Source organism: Crocodylus siamensis, chromosome 6 (assembly GCF_052110815.1).
Source record: "Crocodylus siamensis isolate JL-2025a chromosome 6, ASM5211081v1, whole genome shotgun sequence".
Taxonomy (NCBI): Eukaryota; Metazoa; Chordata; order Crocodylia; family Crocodylidae; genus Crocodylus; species Crocodylus siamensis.
Window position 1 is genome coordinate 37,151,330 of NC_143400.1, and position 26,381 is coordinate 37,177,710.

The 26,381-nt window shown below is 59.3% G+C and overlaps 2 protein-coding genes across 2 annotated transcripts; both read right to left on the reverse strand.

Annotated features, from left to right (window-relative positions):
- Window positions 1-3,075: 3,075 nt before the first annotated feature.
- Window positions 3,076-11,817, reverse strand: REEP4 (receptor accessory protein 4). Its single transcript, XM_090053332.1, has 8 exons — window positions 11,511-11,817; window positions 7,789-7,861; window positions 7,217-7,293; window positions 6,620-6,740; window positions 5,868-5,981; window positions 5,315-5,450; window positions 4,590-4,750; window positions 3,076-4,411 (listed from the first exon to the last, which is right to left on the reverse strand). The coding sequence occupies exons 1-8, from the start codon at window positions 11,540-11,542 to the stop codon at window positions 4,346-4,348; spliced, it is 780 nt and encodes a 259-aa protein (XP_089909458.1). The 5' UTR covers window positions 11,543-11,817; the 3' UTR covers window positions 3,076-4,345.
- A 3,380-nt stretch (window positions 11,818-15,197) lies between these two features.
- On the reverse strand, window positions 15,198-24,156 carry LGI3 (leucine rich repeat LGI family member 3). The gene is made up of 8 exons (XM_090054332.1): window positions 23,686-24,156; window positions 21,365-21,436; window positions 20,746-20,817; window positions 20,300-20,371; window positions 19,660-19,731; window positions 19,197-19,366; window positions 18,884-19,048; window positions 15,198-18,599 (listed from the first exon to the last, which is right to left on the reverse strand). The coding sequence occupies exons 1-8, from the start codon at window positions 23,895-23,897 to the stop codon at window positions 17,782-17,784; spliced, it is 1,653 nt and encodes a 550-aa protein (XP_089910458.1). The 5' UTR covers window positions 23,898-24,156; the 3' UTR covers window positions 15,198-17,781.
- Between the last annotated feature and the right edge of the window lie 2,225 nt (window positions 24,157-26,381).

Here is a 26,381-nt window from a genome sequence, read left to right on the forward strand (position 1 = left end):
CGATGGGACCAGAGCGTAACAAGTAATGGAGGACAAAGAGACAGGGTTGCATTCCCAGCTGTGCAAAGGGCCTGGAGCCTAGCAAGCCAAGCAGGAGCTGGGAGACAGGATGTCTGGTTTCTCCCGCTGTGTTCGGGTGGGTTGAGGTAAGGGCTGGAGATGCAGGGAGAGGAGGAGGAGAAGGGAGCTTCTCACTCAGGCCAGTGACCTGACCCTCACTGCTCCCTCTAATACTCTCTCTAAGTAACCAAGCTCTGGGAAGCTGATTAGGGAACTGCGGGCCATGCAGATTAGTGGCCTCTTGCAACCCCAACAAAGGGAACATTGAGTGCTCAGCTATTCAGGGCATCCCCTGGGGCGGGGGCCGAGTCCTTGGTCAGCAGCCAACGGGGCATAAGGAAGGCAGTGGGGGTGGGTGCATCCCACACTGTCCCACACAGCGCGGCGTTCAAACCCTGGCAGCACTCAGCCTGAGCCAGAGGGGCTGCATGCAGGGGGGCTGCCGGGCTCCACATCCGCGCTGAAGGGTCACCGGGGAACAGGGCGTATCGTACATCAGGGTAGACCCGGGTGCATGGACCCCAGGCCGGGGTGGAGCACATCTGGAGGGGACTCAGCATATCACTCACCTGCACAGCCCTGGGGTCCAGCCAGCACCTGCCACTTTGTCCTGAGAGTGCCTGGCAGGAGGGGAAATCGCAGAGTAGAGCTGGTGGGATCCTCTCCGGCTGCTTCTCCCTTCTGCTCTCACCTCTGCCTGCAGCAACAGGGAGCCAGCTGGCTGGGCTGGGGAGGACGGGACCCTGGCGGCAGGTCTGCGTGGCTGCAAAGAGACTTCTCTGGCTAGGCGAGCTCAGGTCAGCCAGATAATTGCAGTGCTGGGCTCCTGCCAGGGGAGGATTACAGCTTTGCTGACTGCAGACTGGCACAGGCCGGCAAGCTGACACAGCTGGGACCAGCGTCTGAGCTGGGGGAGGGCCCCTAGCCCTGTCCTCAGCGGCACCTGCCAGGGCCGTGCCCACGCACCCGGAGAATGTGGGGCAGGTAGAGGTGGCAGCCGGCAAGCAAGCGACTCTCGGCATAGGGGGCTATAATCCAGGAGCCCTGGCCTCTTTCTCCACTTCGCCTCTGTCCGGTCCTTCTTGGGGAAGCTGTGTCCCTTTGCTCCCTGTGCCTCAGTTTCCCCATCTCTGAAGCAAGAAGGGAGTGATGATACTGACTCCTTTCCCAGGGGCTCAGGAACAGCCTTGGACGCTTGCTCAGTCCCAAGATCTGGGCTGGGCAATGGCCCTGGGTGCCCACCTTTTCCCGGCAAGTTAGGAACTGACCCACTGAGCGCTGCCTTCTGCTGCTGCAGATACTTGGTGCCCCCAGAACTGGGCTCATCGGGCAAAGACCCTATGGCTCATGGGATGGCCTTTAGCCCTTTAGGAGCCAGAGGCTTCCTAACCCCTCGGGTCAGTCCAACCATCCTGGAGAATGAGCAACATCATGACGCCCTCCCCACCAGCCGTATCCTCGAAGGGACTGCGCTCCCTATGCAGACCCAGCAACATGAGCAGTATCCCACCCCTGCCTCAGCCCTTCCTCCTCCGGTGCTCCAAGTAGCCGTCTCTCAAGTAGAAAGAAGCAGTTAATCCAGCCACCTCTGCCCCGTGGCAGCTCCGCACCTTGCCTCTGAAAACAGTGGCCCACTGCCTTTTCCGTGCAGCATCACTCAGCACGCGGCCCCCAGTCCTGGGGCCGGGCTAGCACAGATCCCCAGGGACGGGCCAAGAGGAGCTGGCTGTTTAAATACAAAGGTGGGGTTGGCCTGAGCTGGGATGGTTTCAAGGCAGGGCAGGGAGAGATGCTTAAGGCAGGCGGCGGTAGGGAGACCAGTCAGTGGCACGCTGCTGTCTGCAGGCACAGGAAGGGAAGGCTGCTCCTCAAGCCATCCAAGAGTTGGCAGGGGGTAAGGACTGGTCTGTACCCAGCTCTGTATGTCCTGGTACAAAGCTGTCCCCAAGAGCTCTGCTGGCAGAAGAGGCAGCCCCGGACATGCCCCTTAGCAGCCAGCTGTGCATGGACTCCCCTGCCCAGCGCCGCTACCTCCACCCCAAGCCACAGCTGCGCGGAGGCCCTTTCCCTTCTGCAGACAGGCTGGATGCCACGGCCAGGACCTCTCCGGCCGCAGCCGGTGGCCAGACGTTGACTGGCCGGGACTCGTGGCGTGGCAGCTGGGCTCCATCACACCGTGCGTAGGGCTGCGAGTGGAGCCCAGCTGGGAAGCAGGAAGCTCTTTGCCCAGGTCCCTGCCAGTCACCTGCGCAAGGCAGTTGCTGCTGCCCCACCGTGGGGTCCCGCAGCTACTGCAGCAGGCTGGGTGCAGCTCCCAGCCCAGGGAGGGGACATGGGTTAACCATGCAGCTCTGCTTGGGGCACAAGTGAGAGCAAAGTACTGCCCGGGGGATCTCCAGCGAGTATTGCAGCTTCCTTTCCTTCAGCTCCCTGAATGCCCCTCTGTTTTACGGTACTGCATAGTTGTTAGGGGCTGGAAGATCATCAGGTCCAGCCCCCTGCGCTTGGGCAGGAAAGACTGCTGGGATCAGATGACCACAGCAAGATGCTGGGGGACAGCGAGCCAGTCCTGCCCAGCCTTCAGCATGCTCCCTCTGCACTCTCCCCTCCCCGCTTCTCTTCCCACACTGGAGCTTCTCCAAGCCACTAATGATTTATCCCATGTCCTGCCTCCTCCCAGGCTCCCGCTGTCTCCTTTTAAAGGCAGGGAGCAGCACTGCCAGCAGCATCCCAGCACGCAGTGGGGAGGGAAGGCAGCAGCCTGCTGCATGTGGCTTGCCAGTCTAATCAAATCCCCTTGCAGGCTCATTCCCTCGAAAGGTCCCCTCCCCGCTCCCCCAGCCCTCTGACCCACCTTCCCTTTGCCCCAGCTAACAAGCAAGACAGCGGCAGAAGTCTCGCCTGGGTCCAGCTCCCACAGGCTGGATGCCCCCAGGAGCAGCCCCTGCCCCCTCTGCTACTGCCCTGTTCTCCACAAGGCACCCCCCGGCCTGAAAACAGTCCTCACACCAGCTCTTAGTGTCCATAGCTATTTATTTCAATATACAAAATCCTTTCTTGGGAGGGTCCAATCTTAAAAACACACGCAGGACGAAGAGAGGGGAGAGGGTCCGAGCCATCAGTCCATCTCCATTGAAGGAGGATCCAGCCATGGCTTGCCAGTCTCTCAGCACAGGCAGGAGGGAAGGGCCTGGCTGAAAACGAGCGCCAGCTCCCGGCACACAGGTCAGAGCCAGCGCGCAGCAGCACGGTGAGGTTTGCTGTGCAACATCTTTGGTTCGGTGCAGATTCGACAGGGGCCGAGTCACCCCCGCCTTGAAAAGTCACAGAGCAGCGGCAAAGGCAGCACTAGGGTGACATTTACCTGCGAGGCAGAAATGTGCTTCGGCTCCAAGGCACAGAGCTGGGGGCAGACTGGCAGAGGGCAGAGCCATCCAGCTGGCTTGGTGTCATTCATCTTGGTGACAGCAGGGCAGTTGTAGCTCCCCAAGAGACAGGAAAGGGATGCTCAGGTGACGAGCTACCTGCCTCCCCCCAGTAAAACTGAACAGCCAGGAGGCCAACACCTGGCATGCAGGGCGCCTGCGTCCCACTCTGGCATGGTCTGGTGCATCTCTCTCCGCTAGCCCAGCTCCACACTGGAGTCATGGGCCACTGGAGGTGTCAGCTGAATGGGAGGGAAGGCAGCTTGTAGCTACAGCGCTGGATGGGCTGGCTGGCCTGCAGTAGCCCGGACTCCCGAGCAGGGGAAAAAGAGGAACCTGAGTAAAACAAGGCGCGGGGAGAGCTGCACAGGCCAGAGGAAGGAGGGGGCAGAGGTACTGGAGCCAGCCTGCAGCAGCCGTAGAGAAGAAAGGCACAGGAAGGGGGTCCTCTTCCCTCCAGCATCGCGGGGCCCTTGTTGCAGCATGTGAAGATGCTGGGAGAGCAGCTCCATGGCCTAAAGGTGCTACTAGCCCAGCAGCAAGTAAGTGAGCTGCTGCTGGGGCCTCCAAAAAAGAGGTTTTAAGACTGATTCCAGCCTCCGCGGAGAGAAGCTGCAGGGAGACTGTGCTTGGGAGGCAGCTTGCAGGGCACAAAGAGCAACCAGGTGTCAGCAGGGGAGGCACGAGGAAGTCCAAGGTATTTACAGAGCAAGGTATCAAGGGGAGTCCATTCCCTGCGACAGAGGAGCTAGCCACTCCCGAAGGCGGAGGGGAGGAGACAGGCCCCTCTCCCACGCAGCAGCACACCTGGTCAGGCGAGGACTCCCAGCGAGCCACGGCTCTGGCCTCCCCAGGGCTGCTTAACTGTCCTGATCCGATGGCACCACCTTCCTCCTGGCCCGGCCTCTCACCACCCGAGAGGAGCCCTGCAAGGGAGGAGTGGGAATCAGGTCTCTTTCAACACGCCAGCAAGCTTCCCGTCCCCACAAGCCGAGCCCCCGGGAAGCAAAGCTCGCTGGCTGCACATCAGACAAGCCCTTCCCTCCCCACCACAATGTGCCTGGCACCCACCCTGGCATGCTTCCCCTGCCCTGCCCTGCCCACCTTCTTGGCCACGCGGAGGCTCTGGCTCCGGGAGAGTGGCTTGGAGTCCTTGCTGCGGTGTGCAGCCTTGGGAGAGACCTGGGAGTCGGACCAGCACTCCTCTTCCTCCTCACTGTCGCTCTCGCGGGCTGGCTGCCGACTGGCAGAGGCGGCTCGCTGCCCTGCAGAAGCCCCACGTTGTGTCAGCCAGCACGTGGCACAGGAGGCGAGGGTGTGGTCAGGGAGGAACTGCTGTAGCCCCAGCATGTAACCCTCTCTCCACAGAGGAAGGATAAACTGGCCAGAGCTCAGGCTTTGCACCCCCTGCCTGCCTTTTCAGCCTTCCTGTGCCATAGCCAGAGGGCCCCTGCATGGCACGCCAGCTAGGCAAATGGCCCCAGCCACCTGAACACCTCCACACCAAGCACTTTAAATGGCACCTTCCCTCTCTGCTTGCCCAGGGTCACATGCAGCCCCCATTCCTCTCCCCAGCCAGGTTTCAGCCCCTCTGCCTTGTAAAACAAAGCCCCAAAGCTAACCTCCTGCTCCTGCTTAGCCAACAGCCTGACACTGCCTGCCGTGGAGGTCCTTAGCCAGAGAAAAACTGGGCCCAGCTCTCCGACACAAGTAGCCAGGAGCCCCCCAGCCTCTCCCCACTTGGAGCCCGAAGCAACTAGCCCGTGGACTACAGAGACTGGAGAGCAGCAAGCCACACTCAGACCCCTGCAACTGCATCCCCTGCTTACCAATGGGTGGGCGTCTCCTCGCCGCCTGCTCCTCCAGGTAGAGGGGATCCTCGTAGTGCACAGGCGAGTCATCCGAGATGGAGCGCAAGTCCTGCATGCTGAAGCTACGCAGGCGCCCAGCCAATGCACCCTGGCTCTGCCAGACATGGGAAGGGGAGAGGGGTGAGATCCAAGCCTGCTCCCACCTGCCTGCAGGGAGCACCAGGGGCTGAAAGGCAGAGGCACAACCAGCTGCACCGAGGAACCAGGCTAGGAGGCTCTGTGGGGTGGATGCAGAGGGGAAGGGGCCTGCAGAAAGCCAGGAGCACAGACACGTTCATGTGCCTGCCATGAGTACGTGCCACCTACTTTGAAATAAATGGACAACAGCTCCCAGGCTTGTGCCAGCCTTGAGGATGTTGTAGAGCAGGTCACCTCCTTGGAGCATGCACAAGTGGCATCTGGGGGAACAGGAAAGGCAGGAAGAGGCAGAGCAAACCAGGAGAGAGAGAGGCAGGCAAGAGCGGCAAGTTCCTGGCCAGGCTGCTGGGCTCTCGGTAAGAGCAGCAGGTACCTTGGTTGCAGCCTGGACAGCCGCCGTGGCTGCAATGTTGAGGCTCCGCTTCCCCAAGTTGACCATGGTCTCATAGCCGCGCTCCTTGGCCTGGCTGATGTACATGTCGATCTCCTGCAGAGACAGCCCCACCTGTGAGCATCCCAGGGAGCTCCACAGGTCACACAGCACCATCACTCCCGCAGGGAGGTAAAAAGCAGCTCAGACCCACTGCACCATCCCCTCACCCACATGCAACTCATGCTGCAGCTTTATACCCTCCTGCAGTGCAGAGTGAAAGGGCACAGACTGTGCCGAGCACCCCGGCAATGAGTGAATTTGAAGGGGACTCCACAGAGCAGAATGGGGCATGGGGTGTCGGGAGAGCTGTGGACATGGAGCCCTGGTCTGAAATAGCAGAGGGGGTGCAGGGCAGGACCAGGGCAGAAAAGCTGAGGTTTTAAGTCAAAACAGGGTGCATTTCACAAGAGATGCTGCAGCTCAATGGAGACGGGGGCGGGATGCAGAACTTTCTACGGGCAGAGGGCACTCTGGCTTCTGAGACTCAAGTACAAGACAGGGAAAATGCCGAGGTTAGGGGGCCGGGTCTGTTCCAGCAGAAGAAGCATGAGCAAGGCTGTGCATGGAGAAAGGCACCGTACTGCCAGCTCCTCATTTGCAGGACCCTAAGATGTGTGGGGTGCAGTACCCAGCCCCATTGACCAATGTGAGAGAACTCTGTTGCAAGCATGCCATGCCAAGAGGCCCTTTACCTTCTCCCTGCGGGACAGCGTGGGGTGGATGAACTTCCGGTACAGCAGGCTGGCTCCCTTGGTGTACGGGGACAGCAGCCAGACAACAAACGCCATCTTGATCTCATAGTAGAAGGGAAACCTAGGGGTTGGAGCCACAGCAGTGAGGGGCATTGCACACCACAGAGGAGCAGAATGAAGCCAGCCCTTTTCCTTTCCCTCCCACACTGCAGCCAGGACTGGGGCTGTGCTTCCCCCTGGCAGCAGGATAGAGGGGCTTGGCAGGCCACAGGGCCACCAGGGAAACCTGCCCACTTGTGCTGCACAGCACTTTGGAGGGGGGAAGCCCAAGAGACGAAGGAACAGCAGAGATGGGGTCCTTCTGGTGGATGTGGTTGTGTTCCCCTTTCAGCAAGCCAGAGGTGTGAGAATGAGCCCAGGCAGGCCGCAGCCAGGCCGGACACTTGCGCCAGCCCACTGCTGCCTTGCAGCAGGGCTGAAGATGTCCCGATCAACGCTGCACTGATGCATGGGCCCTCCGCAAAGGACAAACCCTACAGCAGGCTCCTGGCATCCGGTACAGACACCAGGAGAGGGATCCCAGGGCAGGGGTCTTACCAGGAAATGAAGACATCCGTCAGGGTCTCTGTTGCCATGAAGAGTGCAAACACAATCCAGTACATCATCCAGCGGACCTGCAGGGATGCAGGGAAGCAGATGAGCTGACATGGCCCGAGATAGCCACAGGGAAAGGTGGGGCTTGCAGATATGCACCAAGGGACCCCTACCTGCCTTGCACAGACCCATTCCTAACACTGGTGCAATGGGTGGCATGCAATGTGCTGCTACCAGCGGGGACACAGCTTTTAAAGCAGAATCAAGGCCCCTGAATTCACACACAAGGGAACCCAGTACCTCAGGGAACAGCATATACAGCCCAGCATCACCCTCCAAACTTGGGCTGCTGCATCCTTCCCACAGACAGGGCTCAGGGAGCAGCAGGGCTGAGAATCCAGGTGCTTCCCAGCTGTGTGACACCCCCAGCACGCGCCCACACTGGAGCCCACTGAAAACAGGTGAAGTTCTCACTTCTGGTTCACATGTACTATTCCCTTGTGCCCCCTTCCACCTAGGTGCCCACCCTCCTCCTGTTCAAGCTGCGCAGGGGTCTCCCCAACCCTCATACTCACATACTCCCGAATATTCTTGGTCTTCACAGCCTTGTAGGAGGCATAGGCCGGATACAGCATCCCAAAGACCAGCCTGTAGCGGAGACGGGGTGTGAGGCAGGCCGGCCACCACCAGTACAGCAGCGCCAGCAGCCAGAGGCAACACTGCTTGGCTCTGTGCAGCAGCTTGGCCTTCACTGTCCCCAACACCACGCTGCCCCCAGGCCACTCCGGCCCCCTCGGCTCCTCTCCCATTCTCAGTGGCAGAGCGCAGAGGCAGTGCTGGCCGTCACACGGGCAGTATATCTGGGTCAGCTCTCAGCCTGGTGACGCTGCAGCAACCTCCCCGGCTCACCCACCAGCCCAGGTGCTCTTGCAATAGAGACAGGCTGAGCCAGTGCGCTGCAGCAGGGTGGAGGCAGCAGGCGAGCCCCAGCAATGCACCCGCTTCCCCAAGGGGAGATCGCAACCCAGCTATTTGCTCTGGCCACAGGGGTCTTTAAGAGGAGGATGAACACCGTGCCAGGGTCGTTTGACCCCAGCGCTCTTTCCTGCCACGGCAGGGGGTCGGACTCGACGATCTGCCGAGGTCCCTTCCGACCCGACCAGCTGTGAAACTATGACAGCTGGGCCTGCCCGTGCTCTCCCACTCCCGAGGCAGATCCAGCGCCCAGGGAGTAGATGGAAATCACCAGGCACGTGGTACTCAGGAACCGCAGGCGGCCCCGCAAAGCAATACGCCCCATCTCCACCCCGGTGTCCACACCCTGGCCTGGGAGGACAAAGGCTGGAGCAGGAAGCGTCTCTGGCTTTGCCTGGACAGGGGATGCCGTGACGGATGCACCTGGGAGCGCTCACCTGGGCCTGGCTAGCCAATATGCCCGGCCCCCAGCAGCTCCTATGCACCACGCACCAGCCCAACCGGTTGGAAACGACTGCCGAAGGCAAGCAGGCAGCGTGCAGCCAGGCCCTGGGCTTGTTCTAACACACCGGGACTCGCTGGCAGAGCCACCCGGGATGGCATGGCACGGCCTGTCCCTGGCAGCTGCGCCCTCCGTCTCCCAGCCCCCGCATGCTCATGGGGTGGAGGGCAGAGCAGGCAGCTCCCCTAACCCCACCAAGCAGGGCTGAGCAGAGGGAGCCAGGGTGTAGGGTCTGGCTAGGAAGCACAGCCCAGCTGCTAAGAGCAGGATCGTGCAGTAGGAAGGCCTGAGCCAGGCTGGAGAGCGCAGCGGTTTGCAGGCAACGAAAACAAGCACACGTGACCCTGCCCTCTTGTTGGCTGCGCTTTGCCGTCTCCGAGTTTCCAGCCTTGCTTCCTTTCCTCTCGTCCCAGACGGGCTCCCTTCCCCCTCCCACCCCGCCTCTTGGAGGCCGGAGATTCCTGCCCAAGGCCACCAAGCATCCCTGCACCCACGACCGCCCCGCCACAGCAGCTGCAAATGCACCACCCGCCCACACTGCTCCGGGGGAATTTCTTCAGCCGGGGCTGCTTTGCCCAGATGGCACCAGTGCCACAGGGTGGAGCGAGCTGGATTGATCCCGCTCTGCCCAGAGAGGGCTGCAAGGGGCTGGGTGAGCAAAGCCAGCTGCATAGATCCAGGGCTGTGAACGCCGCTGGGGGTCCCAAGAAAAGAAAGCCCACAGCCTGGCTTCTTTCCTACGTGGTCCTCACACAGCCACATCCAAGCCGTGGGAGAAGTCAAGGTCAAGAGGTTGCACACACCAACTAAGACGGCGTGTTAGGACACAGTCGGCCGCAGTTGTTGACACAGGATCATTGCTGCCGTCTCCAGAGGTGGCATGCCGGAGCACGTCAACACCAGGCTGTGGAGGAAGCTGCCATCCCATCACATGCCACAGTGACATGGAGACTCCTCCAGCAAAAACAGTCCTTCCGGGGGGGGGGGGGGGGGGGGGGGGGAGTCACTGCCGAACTGGCATCCCTCTAGGCGCTGTGGCTGGGGGGCACACTAAGGCAGATCACCAATGGAGCCTGCAGAAAGCATTCAAATCCCTCGGCAACTGGCTGCCTACCACCCCTTCCCTTGCCTGGAAGGACTCTCAGCGCTGCACTCCTCCATCCTTCAAGGGCCACCAAACACACCCCCCGGGGTTTCCGACTAATGCAGAACCAGCAAAACGCGACGGAGAACAGCAGGGAAACGGCAGCGGTAACGGAGCAGTGCTTTTCACCGCCGAGAGCCATGCCATGGCGAGCCACTGCAGAAAGGCCTCCATGGGTCCAAGGCGTCACGGAGGGCTGGCAAACACAGGACCCAGAAGGTTGTGCTCTGGCAGCTCTCACCAGCCTTCATGCCCCTACGGAGGCCAGCACGTGCATGTCTTCATGACGTGCCAAACCCTCTTCCCTTTGGGGCAGTGATGGGACTTTACACACACGTGACCTGACCCGTTCAGCTTGTCACATGAGATAGCTGGGCATACACGTCAGTAGCTGACTCTGCCCACAGCTTCCTGCCACACCCCTGCCAGAGCGCGCCAGGTCCCGCTGGCCAGGAAGACAAAGCAGGTGACACGAGGTAAAGAGATTCCTGCCGGGGTGGCTGGTGTGCGGCCCCGGAGCCTCGCTGTGAAGCACAGCAGGGGCCCTTATTTTAGGAGCCACGAAGGAGCAATGGCCATTTCAGATGGGGCAGGGGAGCCCACACATCCCTGCAGCCGCTCTGTTGTCAGTCTCTAGGGTGGCAAGTGCCCAGCTGGGAACACCGAGCAGCTGTGACGACAAGATCCCCTACCAAGATGACACAGGAAAGAAAGGCTGGGCTCGTCCCTGCTTTGCCACCTCTGCCAACAAACGTGGGGCCAAGGCCATCCAGCAGCCCTTGGTGCTTCCAGCGCAAGCTGGCAAAGTGGGCCCGAACAACCACCTGCTCTTCAGGACTGGCTCTGCTATGGGTTTCCAGGAGCAGGAGCCCAGGCCACAGCCATCAGATCAAGGCCTGCCAGCTGCCCCGGGCTGGAAGCTGTGCGCCCATCTCATAAGACACCAACCCCAAAACCAGGCCGAGTAGAACGGATGCGACAGATGCATCCCCCTCTGCGCACCCCCTGTAACCGGCTGATGGCAGGCAGAGCCCGCATCTGACTTGGGAGCCACTTTTGAAGGGCACCAAGAGACTGGGTGATGGGTCCCCACAAGCAGAGCGAGCCCAAGAAAGCATGGAAGCACACAGGCCAATGCCTGCAGGTAACAAGGGAGCAACCTGCTGGCTAAGGAGCCCCGAATGGCCTTGGCGCAGCCCTCCAAGGGCACGTTTGGAGGTGCAGGGTGCCCCAAGCCGGCTCAGGGGCACACCAGCAGGCCCACGCCAAGCCAGAGCCACAGCCGCAAGCAGGGCAGCTGGCTCCCCACATCACAGCGCAGGCCTAACCCTGCCAGAGCCCAGCTGCCGGCGGGGTGTCTGTTCACCCGGGGGCCGTTGGTTTTTAACCCCAGCAGCTTCAGCTTAGCCCACGCTCCTTCCAAGGCGCAGTGTGGTGCCCGCGGGTGGCTGGGATGAGACTGCCAGGGACAAGGCAAGGCCCTCCCCAAAGAAACCCCACCTGCAGGGTCAACCCCTCACGCTCCCGCACAGCAGCCCACCCCAGAGCAGGCTGCATTTCGGGGCACGGGGACGAGGCGGCGCTCCCCTTCTTTCCCCCCCAGCGCACGGAAACGACGGGCAGGGCCCGCGGCGAGGCGGGTGCCAAGGGGCTCTCCCCCTTCCTGCCGTACTCACACGACCAGCCGGCAGATCATCCAGGACACCATGGTGCCTCCAGCCAGGGGCTCCGGCAGCGACGCCCGCTACGCCGCGGGCGGGGGCGGCCGCCAGGACCTGCCCAGAGCTGCTCTGCTTCTGGCCGGCCTCCTCCAGGGCTCCGGCCTCAGGCTGGGCTCACGCGCCGGCGCCGAGCCGCCCCGCCAGGGGGGGCCGGGGGCGCGGGGTGCTGCTGCGGCTGCGGCTGCGGCTCCCGCCCCGCGCACGGGACGCAGCGCCCGTAGCAACTTGAATGTTGCAGGGAACTGCCTCCGCCCAACCCCGGGGCTCCGCGAGCTGCGCATGCGCCTTAAAGGGGCCGCGCCCTTAAAAGGGCCCTGCCGGGGAGGTGCGCGCTGCTCTGCCAGGATGGGCCCGGGGTCGCTGCGGCTTGTGCTGCAGCCAAATGAAGCGCCCCAATGCAGTGCAATGCCCTCCCCCCATCTGCCACCGGGGCAGTGGGTGGGTGCGCTATGCCCGTGCCCTCTGGGGGGGGAGAGCGGCTCTGCACCCCCCAGCCTCGAGCTGCGGATGTGCCCAGCCGGCCCCGCTGACCCCGGCGCCCGCAGCACCAAGGGCTGTGGCGCCCCGTGGGCTGTGGGGCAGGAAGGGCCTGGCGCACGTTGGGCATGGAAACATTTCCTGCCGTGGGCAGCGTGAACGGCGTCGCGGGTCTGCCCAGGGCAGAGACAATGGCGACGAGCCCTGCCGCCGGGCCTTCTTCCAGGACGGCGTCCTGACCCTGCTGCAGGGTTTTTGGTTGGAGCCGTGTTGGTCTAAGGACATAGGCAGGCAAGCCGCTTCTTGGTAGCTCTCCCCAGGTGCCCTGCCTGATGGTGGCAGGCCCTGGTGGTGGCCACCTCCCAGGTCCCCTTGGAACAAAAGCGGTACCGCGGAGGGGGATGCCGCTGCGCCCCCCGTGCTCACCTGTGGGTGAAACTGCTCCGGCAGCCAAGGGCAATGGAGGAGTCTCATAGAAATGCATGCCAAGTTTAATGCTCTGAAGCCATTCCTCCACCTCTGCTTCTTCCCATCCTTCCCACAAGCCCCGTCCTCCTGCTGCGGACCCCAGTCCCTGGCTCAAGCGCTCACTAGCTCTAACTGTCCTAGCTACGCCACCTGCGTGCCCATTTCCATAAGGCCTTGGTTGAAAAATGAAAGGAGCTGCAACTCGGGCATTTTCAGTCATCGGCGCTAAAAGGGACATCCCGAACATCCTCCATCCGGGCAGATCTCAGCCGATTATGCTTCCAGAAAGGCACCGTAGGCTTTCCTGTGATCCTAGAATAGGTTGGACAGGCGCTTCGATGGGAGGGTTTAGCCCGGGGTGATCCTAACCGATGCAACAGCGTCCCACTGGAATTGCCAGTTGTAATCAAGGGCTGACTCGATCCCAGGCCCCCAGATAATCCCAATGGGCTTGTGCTGGACCATCCTGGGCCTTAGCCTTCCTCGCTACGTGAAGATGCAAACCCAAGCAACGCTCCAAAGTCACAGGCCTCCAACAAGAAAAAAAGCAAAAGGGAAACTGTGACCTGCTCACTGCTGCTTTGTAAACACAGCAAAAAATCAATCCCAAGCCCAATCCTAGGGACATGGGACACAGATTGCTTTCCTGGCACTTCTCTCCAGAAGGCCATGGCACTTCTGAAGAGGTCACGGTCACTAGGCACCGTGTTGTCATAGTGCCTTTGAAAGGTGTGTTTGCACACTTGGCTCCCAGCTGATTGCGAGCTGCTCCAGCGAGCCGCAAAAAGGCCTCGCACAAAACAGCAGTGCATAGAAAAAACCATGTGGCTGCACTTCAACCCATCACGAAAGGTCACAGGATTCAGCACTAAATGCAGACATTGGAGTAATCCCTGTATTGCTTCCACTGGGCGGGATTCTGCAGGCTGTGGCTGGTGTATTTTTGGCAAGGGCTTCCCCCAGCGCAACGCCACGGGAAAAGAAGACTCACCAAGCCAGGAGCAGGAGTTGTGACCAGACGTGTTGCAACGTGGTGCTGTACTGCACGAGGGTCATGCTGTTCTTGGGCTGCAAAGAAAGTCACAAGGCCAATCCAAGCATACCTCATTTGTTGTCTTAGTGCAGCGCATTGTGTTCCTTGGGAGACACGTAGGTCGCTGGGATAAGGCGGTCTCCACAAGCTCAGCTCAGCAACACTGAGCAGTAAAGTCAAGGGGATTTAGGCATGCAACATCCCACCCATGCCCAAGGACTGGAGCATAAGGCATGGCCAATGACGCTCCCAGCACAGGGACCCCACGAGAAACAATTTATGCTCATAAAATGCATGGAGTGCCTGTGTCAGAAGACCGTGCCCTGGTGAATCCCTGACTCGACCGTACCCTTTGATGAAACACTGGTGTCAAACACCTATGGGTTGGGAAATCCCGAAGGATGGCATGAGAACAGAGCTCCTGTCCCTGGAGATGTAGAAGCAGCCAGTTTCCCTGCGTGCTCCTGTACCTTGAAGGCTCCCGTGTCACCCAGAGGTTGATTAACACACAGGCCCATGGGCCAATCTGGGGAAAATCTCTGACCCCCCAAAGCAGGGGTCCCAATCCCAGCAGAGGTGTCCTGACTCCAGTGGGGGCGTCCTGATGCAGGGGGTCTCAATCCTGGTGGGGGTGTCCCGATGTGGGGGCCCTGATCCAGGGATCTGAGATGCCTTAGACCAGTGGTCTCCAAAGTGGGGTGCGCGCACCCCAGCGCAAGACAATCCATTGGGGTGCGGGAAGAAAATATTAGAACTTCTATTTATATTTATTTTTTATCTAAAAAAATAAGAAAGAAATTAAGCTTTACTAATATTTAATATATGGATTGACGCTGGCGCCCTCACTCAGTCTGTGTCAGATGAGGTATCCTGAGGGAAGAGTGGGAGCTCCGCAACGCGGAGGGGTTGACAGCGGCGCCCTCACTCATATATTGGGGGTGCATGCTCAAAAATTTTTTACTGATAGGGGTGTGCGATCAAAAAAGTTTGGAGACCACTGCCTTAGACATCCACCAAGGGGATTTGCCTGTCATTTCCACAGAGTGCAACTGCATCTGGTGAGGTGAGAGGGTCAAGCCGCACCCCGGCAAGGGCAACCAGACCAGTCCAAGCCTAACCCTAACTCGGGAATATTCCCCACCTAGTAAAACCCTGTCAATCTGGGTGCCAACCTTATCAGCCCCAAACATGCACAGAGCCTCAAACCTTGCACCATCTCTTAACTCTAACCCTAACCCTAACTGTCATCCTAGCTTGGGCTGCCCCATCAGCCCCAGACCCAGGCCAGAGACCCCATTACAAAAGCAAGCTTGGAGAGGCTGCAGCCCCTGTGCCTAAATCCAGCTGGGAGATCCCTGTCACAGACCTCGCTGTAGCAAGGGGATCCTTCCAGCCCTTACGACCCCCAATTCCCTGAGAGAGACATTGCAGAATGAAGCAGCAGCAATCTAGTGGGATTCAGGGAAGAGGATGTGACCTGGTGTGGGGAGAGAAGAGATGGGATCATGGTGTGGCTAGTTTTGGAAGAGGTGGAGATCAGGACAGAGTTTGCGGTGCGCTCCCAAAGCAGGCGGTCCCCCGCCTTGCCCCCGTGGGGTGGGTGCTGGGTTCCCTGGTGGAGCCCCGTGCCGCAACAAAGCAGAGCAGGTGGCAGGCGGGAATGTCACAGTGTGTTTATTACTGGAAGCATGTCTGCCGAGCTCGCTCCTCTCGGTTATAACGCGGCGAGTGTCCTGCCCAGGGGCTGCAACAACGCGCTGGGGGGGAGTTGGAGGCAACAGGAGGGAGCTGGTAGGAGGATGGCATGCGGAGAGAAGTGCCTGGAGCATGCCCGCCTTCCCTGTCCTGCTTCCCAGCAGGCGGCGATAAAACCTCGTTGCTGAGTCAATTTTTCCAGCTATTTAGTTGGTCTAATACAAGAGATCACATTTACCCAAAGAACCTCCTCTGATCCGTGCTTCAGACAGGCGATTCCCCGGTCACCGAGAACAAGGGACCTCAGCATTGCTGTGTTGGCACCTGCCGCAGGGGGCCTGCAGGGTGGAGCCCACCCCTGCCTACAGCCGGAGCAGGATGGGGCCTTGCGGGCTGCCCCAGGGAAAGACTGGGGCAGTGGGGTCTCAAGCCAGGCAGAGGGGAAGACAGCAGGACTTGATCTTTACACTGAGATGTCCCCATCCCCCCCACCTGTCATTCCAGGTGCCCCCTGTGCAAAGGTAACCTCTGACAAAGATGCCCAGCGGGTTGCAACCTGGCACGGGTCCTGGCACAGAAGCTAAAGGAAGTAACTTCCCCAGCAGGGATAGGCTTTTCTCTCCTATCTCAAGCAGCACCTGTTCGAAAAACCTAACATGTGCAGCTGATCCTTCCCTCATCCCCTCTTCTCAGGGTCGAGATCAAAGCTACTGGGTAGAGTCGGGCTGAGCAGGGACAGAGACAAACTGAGAGATGCAGAGCTGGTTGGTGGATGAGCCATAAAGAGTGGGCCCTGGGGGAGAAAGTGGCTTGAGTAAGGCAGCATGCAACCCAATGGCTGGCCCCGAGAGACGGTTTGAGGCTGAGCCATCACCTCTTAGCCTGAGCCCCGCAGGCAGTAAAAACTGGGTAGAAATGCAGTTTTCCCTTTAGTTGCCCTTCTATACCCGCCTGCTGCACTCAGCTTCTGCATCATGTCCCTGTGTGTGCCTGACGATCTCTGGACTAATGTGTTAGGCTTGTGCCCTGGGTCACTGGGATGTCCGTGCTCTGGCTGGTAACCAAACTATGCACACACAGTAGAAGCAAGGGATACGACTGCAAACATCAGAGAAGCAAGCAAGCAGCGTGCCGAGGCCAGCCTGTCTCCACAGGCACTGTCCAGATGGCCGTGAGTCATGAGCAGGGGGTTCCTGGAAGGCAGATGGCCTTCGAGGCTCATGCAGATCATACTCGCTGGACTGGGCCAGGGAAGTCACTGCACCCACAGGACTCAGACTGCTAATGACCAGACTTAGGCAGTGCTGTTAAGGGAGGAGGGGGCAGTGATGCAGGCATCCCTGCCCTGAGCACGCCTGCCTGTGCTGCCTCCCAACTGCAAGGCCTGCTCTCTGTTCTGAGATCCAGGCCCAGCATCCTCCCGTCATGCATGACAGAAGCCCTGTGCTGGAAACCTGATGGGAAACAGATGCGGGGACAAATCAGGAGCCAGTGCTTCAAAGGGAGGATGTGTAATTATTGGTACTTACAGCAGAGCAGGGAGGACAGGGAGCCCTACTGTACCCACTGCAAGGAAGGGGCGACTGAGGCACGTGGGGAGGTTGCACAGGGTAACTTGACTTCCACTGCATTCGAGAAGGCTTGGGGGGCCCTCGCTCAGCAAGCAGGGACGGGGGAGTGAGCAGTCCCACTGCACTGCTCCCCGGACTGGTCCAAGCAGACATGTGGCACAGTGCTTGGACCTCCATCTCTACATCCTGAGCAAGTGAGGCCCGTGTCCAGGGTAGCAGAAGCTGCAGGGAGTTGGGTGCTTCTTCCCAGCCTGAGCACCAGGGCCACAAGGTTGTGTGCAGAGGGGGATAGCAGGGTCTGCAGTCTATGGGGATGTCCCCTATGGACATGTGCCTGTGGACGGACAATATGGCCTGTGCATTGCTCACAGACTGTATACAAGCCCACGTGTAATACTGTGCATGGTGGGGTACAGATGGGTGTGGGCAAGTGCAGCAGTGGGTGTGCGTTGGGATGGACATACCCAGGACATGGGGTGCCTGTGCACAGGGGGATGTGGGAATGGACAGACACTTGAGCATGGGTGCAAGTGTGTGTGTTTGTGTGAGCTGGGGATGGGGATGCTGTGGCTGTGAGGCCGTCTGTGATGGGGGATGAGGGGCAGGGGTTGAGCATGTGTGTCTTCTGGCTGCATAGACAATGGCACTTACACGTGCATGGAGGCACACTTGTTCAGGGAGGGAAGACTGCGCACATATGTGGGGGCACACACGTGTGTTTGTTGGGTATGAGTGCTCAGTTGGGGTGTGTGCTGAGTGCATACATGCCCAGGGGTCCGAGCATGCCTTTGGATGTGCGTCTCCTTCTGGAGTGTGTACGTGCTGGGCACACCCACATCCAGGGGCAGGTCTGTCCGGGGGCAGCAGTGGGCACAGGCAGGAAGCCTCAGCCTGAGCCTCCCCCTCGGGGCAGGGTGTCCCAAGCGGAAGAACCTCTTTCCGTGCACAGTGTCCGGGTGAGGAGGGGTGACGGTGGCACCTCCTACAGGCTGAGATCCACCACGATGTGCCTGTAGACCAGCGTGTTGCCCTTGAAGCTGGGGGCCAGCAGGAGGTCGATCTCCTCGATGGGGACGTAGCGGAAGGCCCGGGGCGCCTGCACCGAGAGCTCCTGGAACTTGGCAAACTTTTGCTTCTCCTCGTCCCAGAGGTAGATGTGTGTGAAGGAGAAGTCGCTGCCCAGGGCCATGTACTGGCGCTGGGACACCACAAACGGCTGCATGACCATGGAGCCGCGCGAGGGCAGGGTCTGCACCTCTGTGAAGCGCAGCCCCTCCCACTTGACCACCTTGGAGTCCCCGATGTAGCGGCTCAGGCACAGGTAGTTGTCCCGCTTGACCTTGAAATGCTTCACCATCTGCACGTCCATCACCTCCGTCACCTCCCCCTGCTGCACAAACTGCTTCTGGGACCGGTTCCACTGGTAAATAATGGGGGCCTGGGAGCTGCTGGAGATGATGAGCCGTGGCTTGCCGTCATTCTCCAGATACTCCACATCTGTGTCCCGGTGCCAGGGGTGCAGCGCCTGGTGGGAGTAGAAGCCGTTCTGGTTCCAGCGGTAGAGGCTGGTGGAGCCGGCCTTGGAGCTGTCAGCGATGACGAAGTACCAGTCGCCGTCAATCTGGAAGGCCTCGATGTCGTTGGGCTTCCGGATGGTCTGGCTGTCAATGTCCTGGATCTTGATGAACTTATCCACGTTGGTGTCCCAGCGGTAGATGTAAGAGCCGCCGAAGAGCTGGGCCACCACCATGTAAAGCTGCGACTGAGCCACAATGGGCTTGCAGTACACAGCCGAATGAGCTGCAGTGGACAAGCAGGCTGTGAGAGAGGGTCATAGCAGGGGCATGCTCTGCCCCCCACAATCCCAGGCACAGGGCATGCACAGAACCCGTTCCACAATCACTTGCACACCTACACAGTACACGCAGGCACACATGCTGGAGGTGGAGGTGTGCATGCGTGCACACAGAGGCACAGCCTCCTTGCACACATGTGATCAATCACACGTGCACATACATAGTGAGGAGAGGAGTGCCTGGAGAGGCACAGGTATACTCCTGGCCATGAGTCTGGCACATTCTTACCAGGAATGCGGTCAAAGTCCCGTAGCTTGCGCTCCACATAGTCCCATTTGAGCACAGTGCAGCTGCTGGCGCTGGGCTGGGCCAGAGTGATGTAGAGGTCACTGGAGTAGATGAAGGGCTCAGCAGACACTGACTGGAAGGGCAGCACCTGATGCACTACGAAATCTGGAGGGAGAAGATGCAGTTACACCCAGTCACACCATCCAGGGCTCCGAGGCTTTCCAATCACGTCTAGCTCATCACAACCCTCGCCTGCCTCCCGCCTGCAAAGGGAGCCTGCCAGGCACTCAGGGAAGATGGTGTCTATGCCCACCTGTTGTAATGCAGTCAAAGTCCTTGAGTGCCAAGTCCCGGATCTTTTGCCCCTGGAAGCGGTCGGGGCTGCTGCAAAAGATGGCAGGCACAGTGGTGTTGGTGCTCTCCATCCACTCCACCAGCCACTTGATCTTGCAGTCGCAAATGAACGCATTGCCCCGGAGGTCCCTGCAAAAGGAGACCAGGAGTCACCCAAGCACCAGGACCTTGCTGCAACCCCGTCCCTGCCCTCTGCTGCCAGCAAGTTTCCTGAAGAGGGAGGTGGATCCAAAAGAGCAGAAATGGGAGCTGCTCCAAGCCAGGAGGGGGGAAGACACCATGGATGTGGGGTAGTCAGCTGGTGAGAGGACCTTGCCAAGCCAACATCCCATGCACAAGCTCAGCAGGCATGGCCCAGCCGCACTCCCAGTACCAGGCCCTTCAGGCTGACTGAGGTCTGGGCTGGGCAGAAGGAGGCTTACAGGTCACTGAGGATGTCCAGGGGCTTGAAGATGTCTCTGGGTAGTGTCTGCAGGTTGTTGTTGGCCAAGGATCTGAACGAGAGAGGGAAAGAGAGACTCAGGGCTGGGCTGCGCTGTGAGACTCAGGCACCACGGCTGTGTCCTCTAGGGGTGTGCGGGGACCATGTGCCCTCACTGACATTACTAGGACAGCAGAACCGAGGCACTTAGTGATGCTGCTTGTGCAACTAATGGTGTTTGGGGCCGGCAATGACTGGGGCAGCAGAAGACCCCTTCACCAGCATGCATCGTGTTCCCATGTGCTCAGGGCTCTGCCAGCACAGCAATGGCAGGAGCAGCTGTGTCATGTGGACAAGCCCCCGGGACCTGGAAAAGGGGCAGCGCCCTCCCAAGGGGGACTGGAAAGATGGAGCAGGCCCCAAAGCTGGCACTGCCCCCCGAGAGGCAAATCCTCATGTTCCCCATCCCCACGCTCCCCGTCCCCACTTCCTCCTGCAGGCTGAATTCGGAGGCCACAATCTTGAAAGAAATGCCCGTCTAGCTGCTCCTCATGGGACTCAAGAGAGCGAAATACGCTCTGTCCTCATACACGTGTGACAGCCCTGGGTGCCCTGTCCCTCTGCACGCACGCGTAACTCACAGGTGTGTCAGGGACTTCAGCCCCCGAAAGGTGAACTTGGACAGCGAGCGGATGTCGTTGTTCTCGATGAACCTGCCGGGACAGATGGAGCCGGGGGTCACACCCGCGAGGCCTGTGCCACTGGGTACTCATAGCCCCAGGGAACCTGAATGCCTCCCTGCCCCGTCCCAGATGGTGCCGAACGCCCAGCGTTTGCAGGGCACGGGGAGCTTGCCTGCTGCCCGGGGGCTGGATTGCCACACCCACAGGCTCACTCCACAGGGCTTGCAAGAAGCACTGAGAGCCCACTAGGGCCTGCACCCCCTTCTTCACCCTCACAAGGCTTGCACCCCACCCTGCACTCCTATCGTCCCCACAAAAGGTCCAGGTCCTTCCCTGCCAGCTCCTCCTACCCCCAGCCGTCCTGCCTGCCTGCCACACCAGCTGACTGCAGGGGGAACACGTACAGGTACTGCAGGTGCGACAGGCCGGTAAAAGCATTGTCCCCGATCAGCGTGAACTTGTTGGAGTTCAGCAAGCTGCAAAGAACAAGCAAGAGGTTAGTGCTGGGGATTTGGGGGGTGGGCTGAGACAGGGGTGCCAGACCAAGAGGAACCCCTCCCGTTGCTGGGTGCTGCCCTGAGGATGCTGGCAGCCCTGCAGCAGTGCAGACTGGCGCCTTGGCTGGGATCTGGGGCTGCTCCTTACACGCAGCAGTACCCACCAGTGGCACAGAGGAATCCTTACTGTTCAATAGCCCTGGGAGGACATGGGGTAGGGTGCTGGGGGCACAGGAGCTCTCACCCAGGGATTTGCCCTGGGCAGAGGTGGTGGAGGGCAACTCCTCCACACCACGAGCATAGCGGGGACCCGGGGACCACAGGCCACAGAGCCCTGAACTTCCCTGGAGCTCAAATACCCCATCTCCATGGCTCCCTGGCTAGAAACCCTTCCTAGCTCGTGCTGCACTGCCAGCAATTTGAGGAAGGGCCCCAAGCCTTCCTTCCCTGCAGAAAGCCAGTTAGGGTGACAAGCCCCAGCCCCCTGAACTGGGAGAGCCGTGCAGCTGGAGACGGAGGGACGTACAGGAACTGCAGGAGCGGGATGTGGGCAAAGGCTGCTTCGGGGACCTCCGTGAAAGCCGCGTTCACCATGGTCCTGTGGAGAGAGAACCTCAGGGTCATTCCCGGAGGGGCGCCAGAAGTGCTCGCACGCACCTGCCCCCTCCGGGTGCCTGGCAGACAGACACAGCTATATGCAAAGCCAGGAGAGAGAAAGCCAACGTGTGTGAACAGAAGCCGCTTAGTGAAACGAGGTGCTCGCATTGACCTGGCAGGATTTTTTCATTTGAGTTTGAACTTTTCTGAGACCTCAAGCGTCCTCCTGGGAGCAGGACACTGGTCCCTGTCTGCATAAGCATCGCCCAGCCCCTCACCCAGCCTGATGCCCCTCCAGGCTGGCTGGGAGCTCTGACTACCCCAGCCTGGGGTCTCCTGCTCTCCTTGGCATTACAGAGGGATTGGTCTGGGAACTTGGCACGGGCCAACCCACAACTGAAGGGCTGCAGCTGCACTGCATTTTCTGGTGGCAGAGGTATATTTAAGGAGCTTTCTGCTTCTGCCTGTGCTGTGATTACAGCCATCAGGGCTGGGGCAAAGGGGAGCTCTGGAACCACTTAACTAATCAATAGCCTGCCTGCCCCCCGTTGCAGAGAGCTGCTGTGCTCTGGCACCTGGACAACCAGCCAGAGGACTGGAAACAAACAGACAGTGATGGGAAATGAAGGTGGGGGTGATGTCAGTGTCCATGAGCTGCTGATGCAGTGCAAGCCCTAGCAGGGACGTCTCTAGGCTCCCCATCCTGGGCCCAGCAAGGGCCATCACAAAGCTGGTGGCTTCGCCCACCCATGAGCCTCCCAGGCCATGCAAAAGCTTCCAGAAGGGAGTGCCACCTGGTGCGCCCTGCACCCACACGTATGCCTGGCCACTGGGATCTGGGGAGGATGGGGGCCAAGGAGAGAAGGACCCGGGAGTGGCAGAACTCAGGAGCACTTCGGGGCTCCTGGTCCCACGAGAGCAACGTGAGCCCTAGCACAGGGCAGAGCACTCCACCTCTGCTACTGAGGGCCCCTGCCCACACATTAGACATGCCACATACATGCACCCCCATGATAAAACAGACGGGGACATCAGACCTGCACGCACTATGAACGCACCAGCACAGCCACCAAATGCACGCAGCAGGCAAGACCCAACTCACAGTCACCAGCCAGCCTGCAGAGAGGCCCCAAAGCCCAACACAAGCGCATGCCTCCTTCCACACACACACACACACACACACACACACACACACACACACACACACCCTCCAAAGCCCCTCAGGCTGCAATCTTAAAAGGCCAAGCTTCAGCATCTTGATTCCTAAATTACTTTAGGTTAAAGTCCATGGGGTGAGCTAATATTTATGCTCAGGTCAGGAGACATCACTAGGCAAAGGTTGGTGCACACGTACATGCACATGCACGCACACAGGGATTGCTGGGGCAGCAAGAATCAGAAGTGTATTGCAAGGTTTTGTGTCTGTTGTGGTAACTAGACCAGTGACAGGAACCCTCTGCCTGCTGTCTGTATTGAAAAGTGCCCCCTGAGATGGCAACACATTAGGAAAAGCATGTCCTGGTAGCATGTACACACACACATACACACACACACACACACACACACACACAAATACTTTACAAGGACAGATGCACAGATACTAATTTCCTAACTTAGATGTTGTTCACTCACATCTTCATGCTTACATGCATGCACAAACACACACACGCACACATATACACAAAACATGCTTAGACAACACGCATGCCCTTCATCTATGCACAGATCCTGTGTGCTTTCAAGATTCACATGGATGTTGTGCACATACACACAGCTGCACACATGCAGACACTGAGACGCACACAGCCCCTTCAAATGACCAAAGATAAATACGTGCACATGTTCACGTGCACACACGCACATTGCACTAAGACTCCTGGTGTGGTCATGGAGAGATGCTCCCGTTCACACACACACAGTTCTTTTGGACACAAACAAGCCCTTATGTCCTGCCCATGAGAGGCACACGCTGCGTGCTGCCCACACAGAGGGTCATGCCCAAGCGACACACCAGCACACCATGCTCTCCCACTCACACCCAACCTCAGGTGCTCACCTCCGTCTGTGAGCGAAGCCCCAACAACCCCACCCCGACGTCACCCCAAGCAGCAGAGACCCTACAGTGGCATCCAGGGTGCTCAGCTTTTTGATTTCAAGTTCAATCCAGCCCACCCCATGGCTCTCAGCCCCCAACCCAAAGATCCCCCACCGTGCCCACCTGTCCCCCCACCCAGCCCCAGCGATACTCACAGGGAAATGACCTCGGGGGGCAGATTGCGAGGTACTGCCTTGGAGTCCACACAGAAGGCGGTGTCGCGGGTGCAGGAGCAGCTCCGGGGACAGGGGGGCAGCTTGGGCCCCCTTTTAGCCCCCACAGGCAACCCGAGGCAGGCCAGGCCGAGGAGTAGGAGGGCAAGGACTTGCCCCCTTGGCACCACTTTCCCTATCTGCAGCTCAGCCATTGCCCTGGAGCAGCCTCCCTCCCCTCCAGAAGAAGGCTCCCCCCCTGGGCTGGGGCTTCTGCTCCCCTCAAACCTGCTGTGTAATCCTCCCCACCTCTCCGGGCTCTGCTCCTCAGCCCAGCAGCTGCAGTGTGCAGGCTTTCTGTGCCTCCCTCCCTTCCTCCCTCCCTCCTGCTGAGCCTGAGCCCTCCGAGTGACTTTAATATTCAGCTGAAGCAATCCTGGCAGGAAGGATGCCACAGTCCATCATGCTGCTCTGCAGCGCACCACACTCGACTACTGGAGGAGCGGGGTGGGAGGGGGATGGAAGATGTCCGCTGCTGGATGATTCGTCCAAGTGATCTCACTGCTAAGGGCTCCTATCCGGTGCATGGGAGACAGTGTGTGTGCCCACACACATGCACACACATGCAGTAGTGAACATGCATAGGTGTGTGGAAACTCCATGCAACCAAATGTATGTGGATGTATGTACACGCAGTGTGCAGCCATATGTGTGTGCATGTGTCTGTGTCTGTGTCTTTATGTGTGCAGACTTCACACAACCACATGCCTGCAGGTATTAGGGACTCATATATATTCTGGGCAAAGACATGTGCAGGTGGGAGTGTGTGGACATATTATGTGCGCATGGATATAGCAAGCAACAATGTACATGCGTGTGCACACATAAAGCATACAACAGTGCGTGCATATGTGTGTAATGTTTGTATTTGGTGCAATAATACACATGCCAGAAGGAATGTGTGTACATAATGCATAGGCTCCTGTGCAGGCAGGCATCATGGTGTTTGTGTACTGGACAGACCAGTGCTTGGGTCTCCATGTGCCAATTCTGCATACTGCAATGCATACATGCATGCGTGTGAGTGTGACAACACTTGTGCAGGCATGTGCATATATGTCAGGCACAGGCAGTGTGGATGCCAGGAAATGTATGAGCCTGAGTGCAAGGCTGTGTGTGCATGTCAGCATGAGCTGCAAGGGGCTGGGACTGGGTCCCTGAGGGCTGGGGAGTTGGTGTGCGACTGCCTGGCTACTATGTGCACAGGCTGCCTATGCTCCAGACATGCGTGCATGAACATGGAAGCACATACATGAGTTTGAGATCATTACAGGGGAGTTTGCGTCTGCTTGACACAAGTTGTAGCCTGGCCTGTGCCCCCAGCCTGACTCTTTCACACCCCTCTGGGTGCTGGGGTCTACAGTGCCCTACCAAGACCCCCAGTCTTCCCCTTTGCCCCCTGCATCCTAACTGTCCTACCCCACCCTTTCTGACCGGTCCCTGGGGAGCCATAGTGGAGCTGCTTCCGGCTAATTTATGAGTCAAAAACTGGGTCTCAGCTGCCGTCCCAGGCACTGCTGTCTCCCAGCCAACAATGAGCGATGGCTCTATAGAGGGCATTCTTACCCGCTGCAGCTGGGCAGCGAGGCTGAGATGCTGGCAGCAAACAAACAAGAACCACAGGGATTAACAAAGGCAGAGCAAGGGGGGGAGCAGCCGCATACCAGCCTGGGGGTCTTCCCCTGATATCCCGGGTGGAGAGGGGAGATGGGCAGAGGGAGCTGCCAGCTAGAAGCCCCCTCAGGGCTTCACTGCAACACTGAAGTCCAATTGATCCGGGCAGTTTCATGTGTTTGGCATGGGGCTCTGCTCTATCCAGATTTCTCCAGGGTGGTCACTTTGCAAGGAAGCAGGAAGACTGGGCACAGAACATCCTGTACTGAGCAAGGAGAATACCCCAGGCCACTGAAGGGGCTGGCACGTGCCCAGAGCCTGCAAAGCCAGCACACAGACTGAAAAGTGCTGCCTGGGCTCGAACACCTAGCCTCTGGGCCTGCAGGCTGGAAGCCAGCGGCGCTTACAGGTTGCAGATGGCGTGCCGCAACCACGGTCCCTCTTTGTTCCTCCCCAAGGTCCACAGGCAGCTGCACGTGGGGTTGGAGGCAATGCAGGCAGGTGAAGATCTGAGCAGCCTTGAGCTGGGCTAGAGGTTGGCTGGCACCTAGCAGGGAGGTCAGACGTCACTTCAGGACAGCTGGCATGTTGGGAAGTGCCCAGGCCAGGCCAGTCAGCAAGCAGTGAGAACCAGAGTTTGGATCTGCACAGCCGGGAAGGCCCTTAATTTTCAGCTTTTCCTTTGAATAGCTGAAACATCTGCAGGCACCTGAGCTGGCTGGGAGACCCGGGGTGCCGAGCCAGGCCATACTGACAGGCTGGAATACTCCAACCCCAAAGGCAGCGCCAGGCTCTCAGAGTGGGTTTGCTTTGGCCCTCAGATTCCTTGCAAGTACATCTGCTGGGGCAACAAAGAGCACAGAGTCAATCGTAGCGTGTACAAGTGCCCCCAGGGACAAGAGTCCTCAGAGATTCTCAACCAACAGGCTCCCAGGGGCTTATCTGGGAGCCGGCTCTGAAGGGCCCCGAGCAAACATCGCCTGCAAGAGCTCCTGACCTGAAGCCAAAGAACCTGGAGAAGTCCA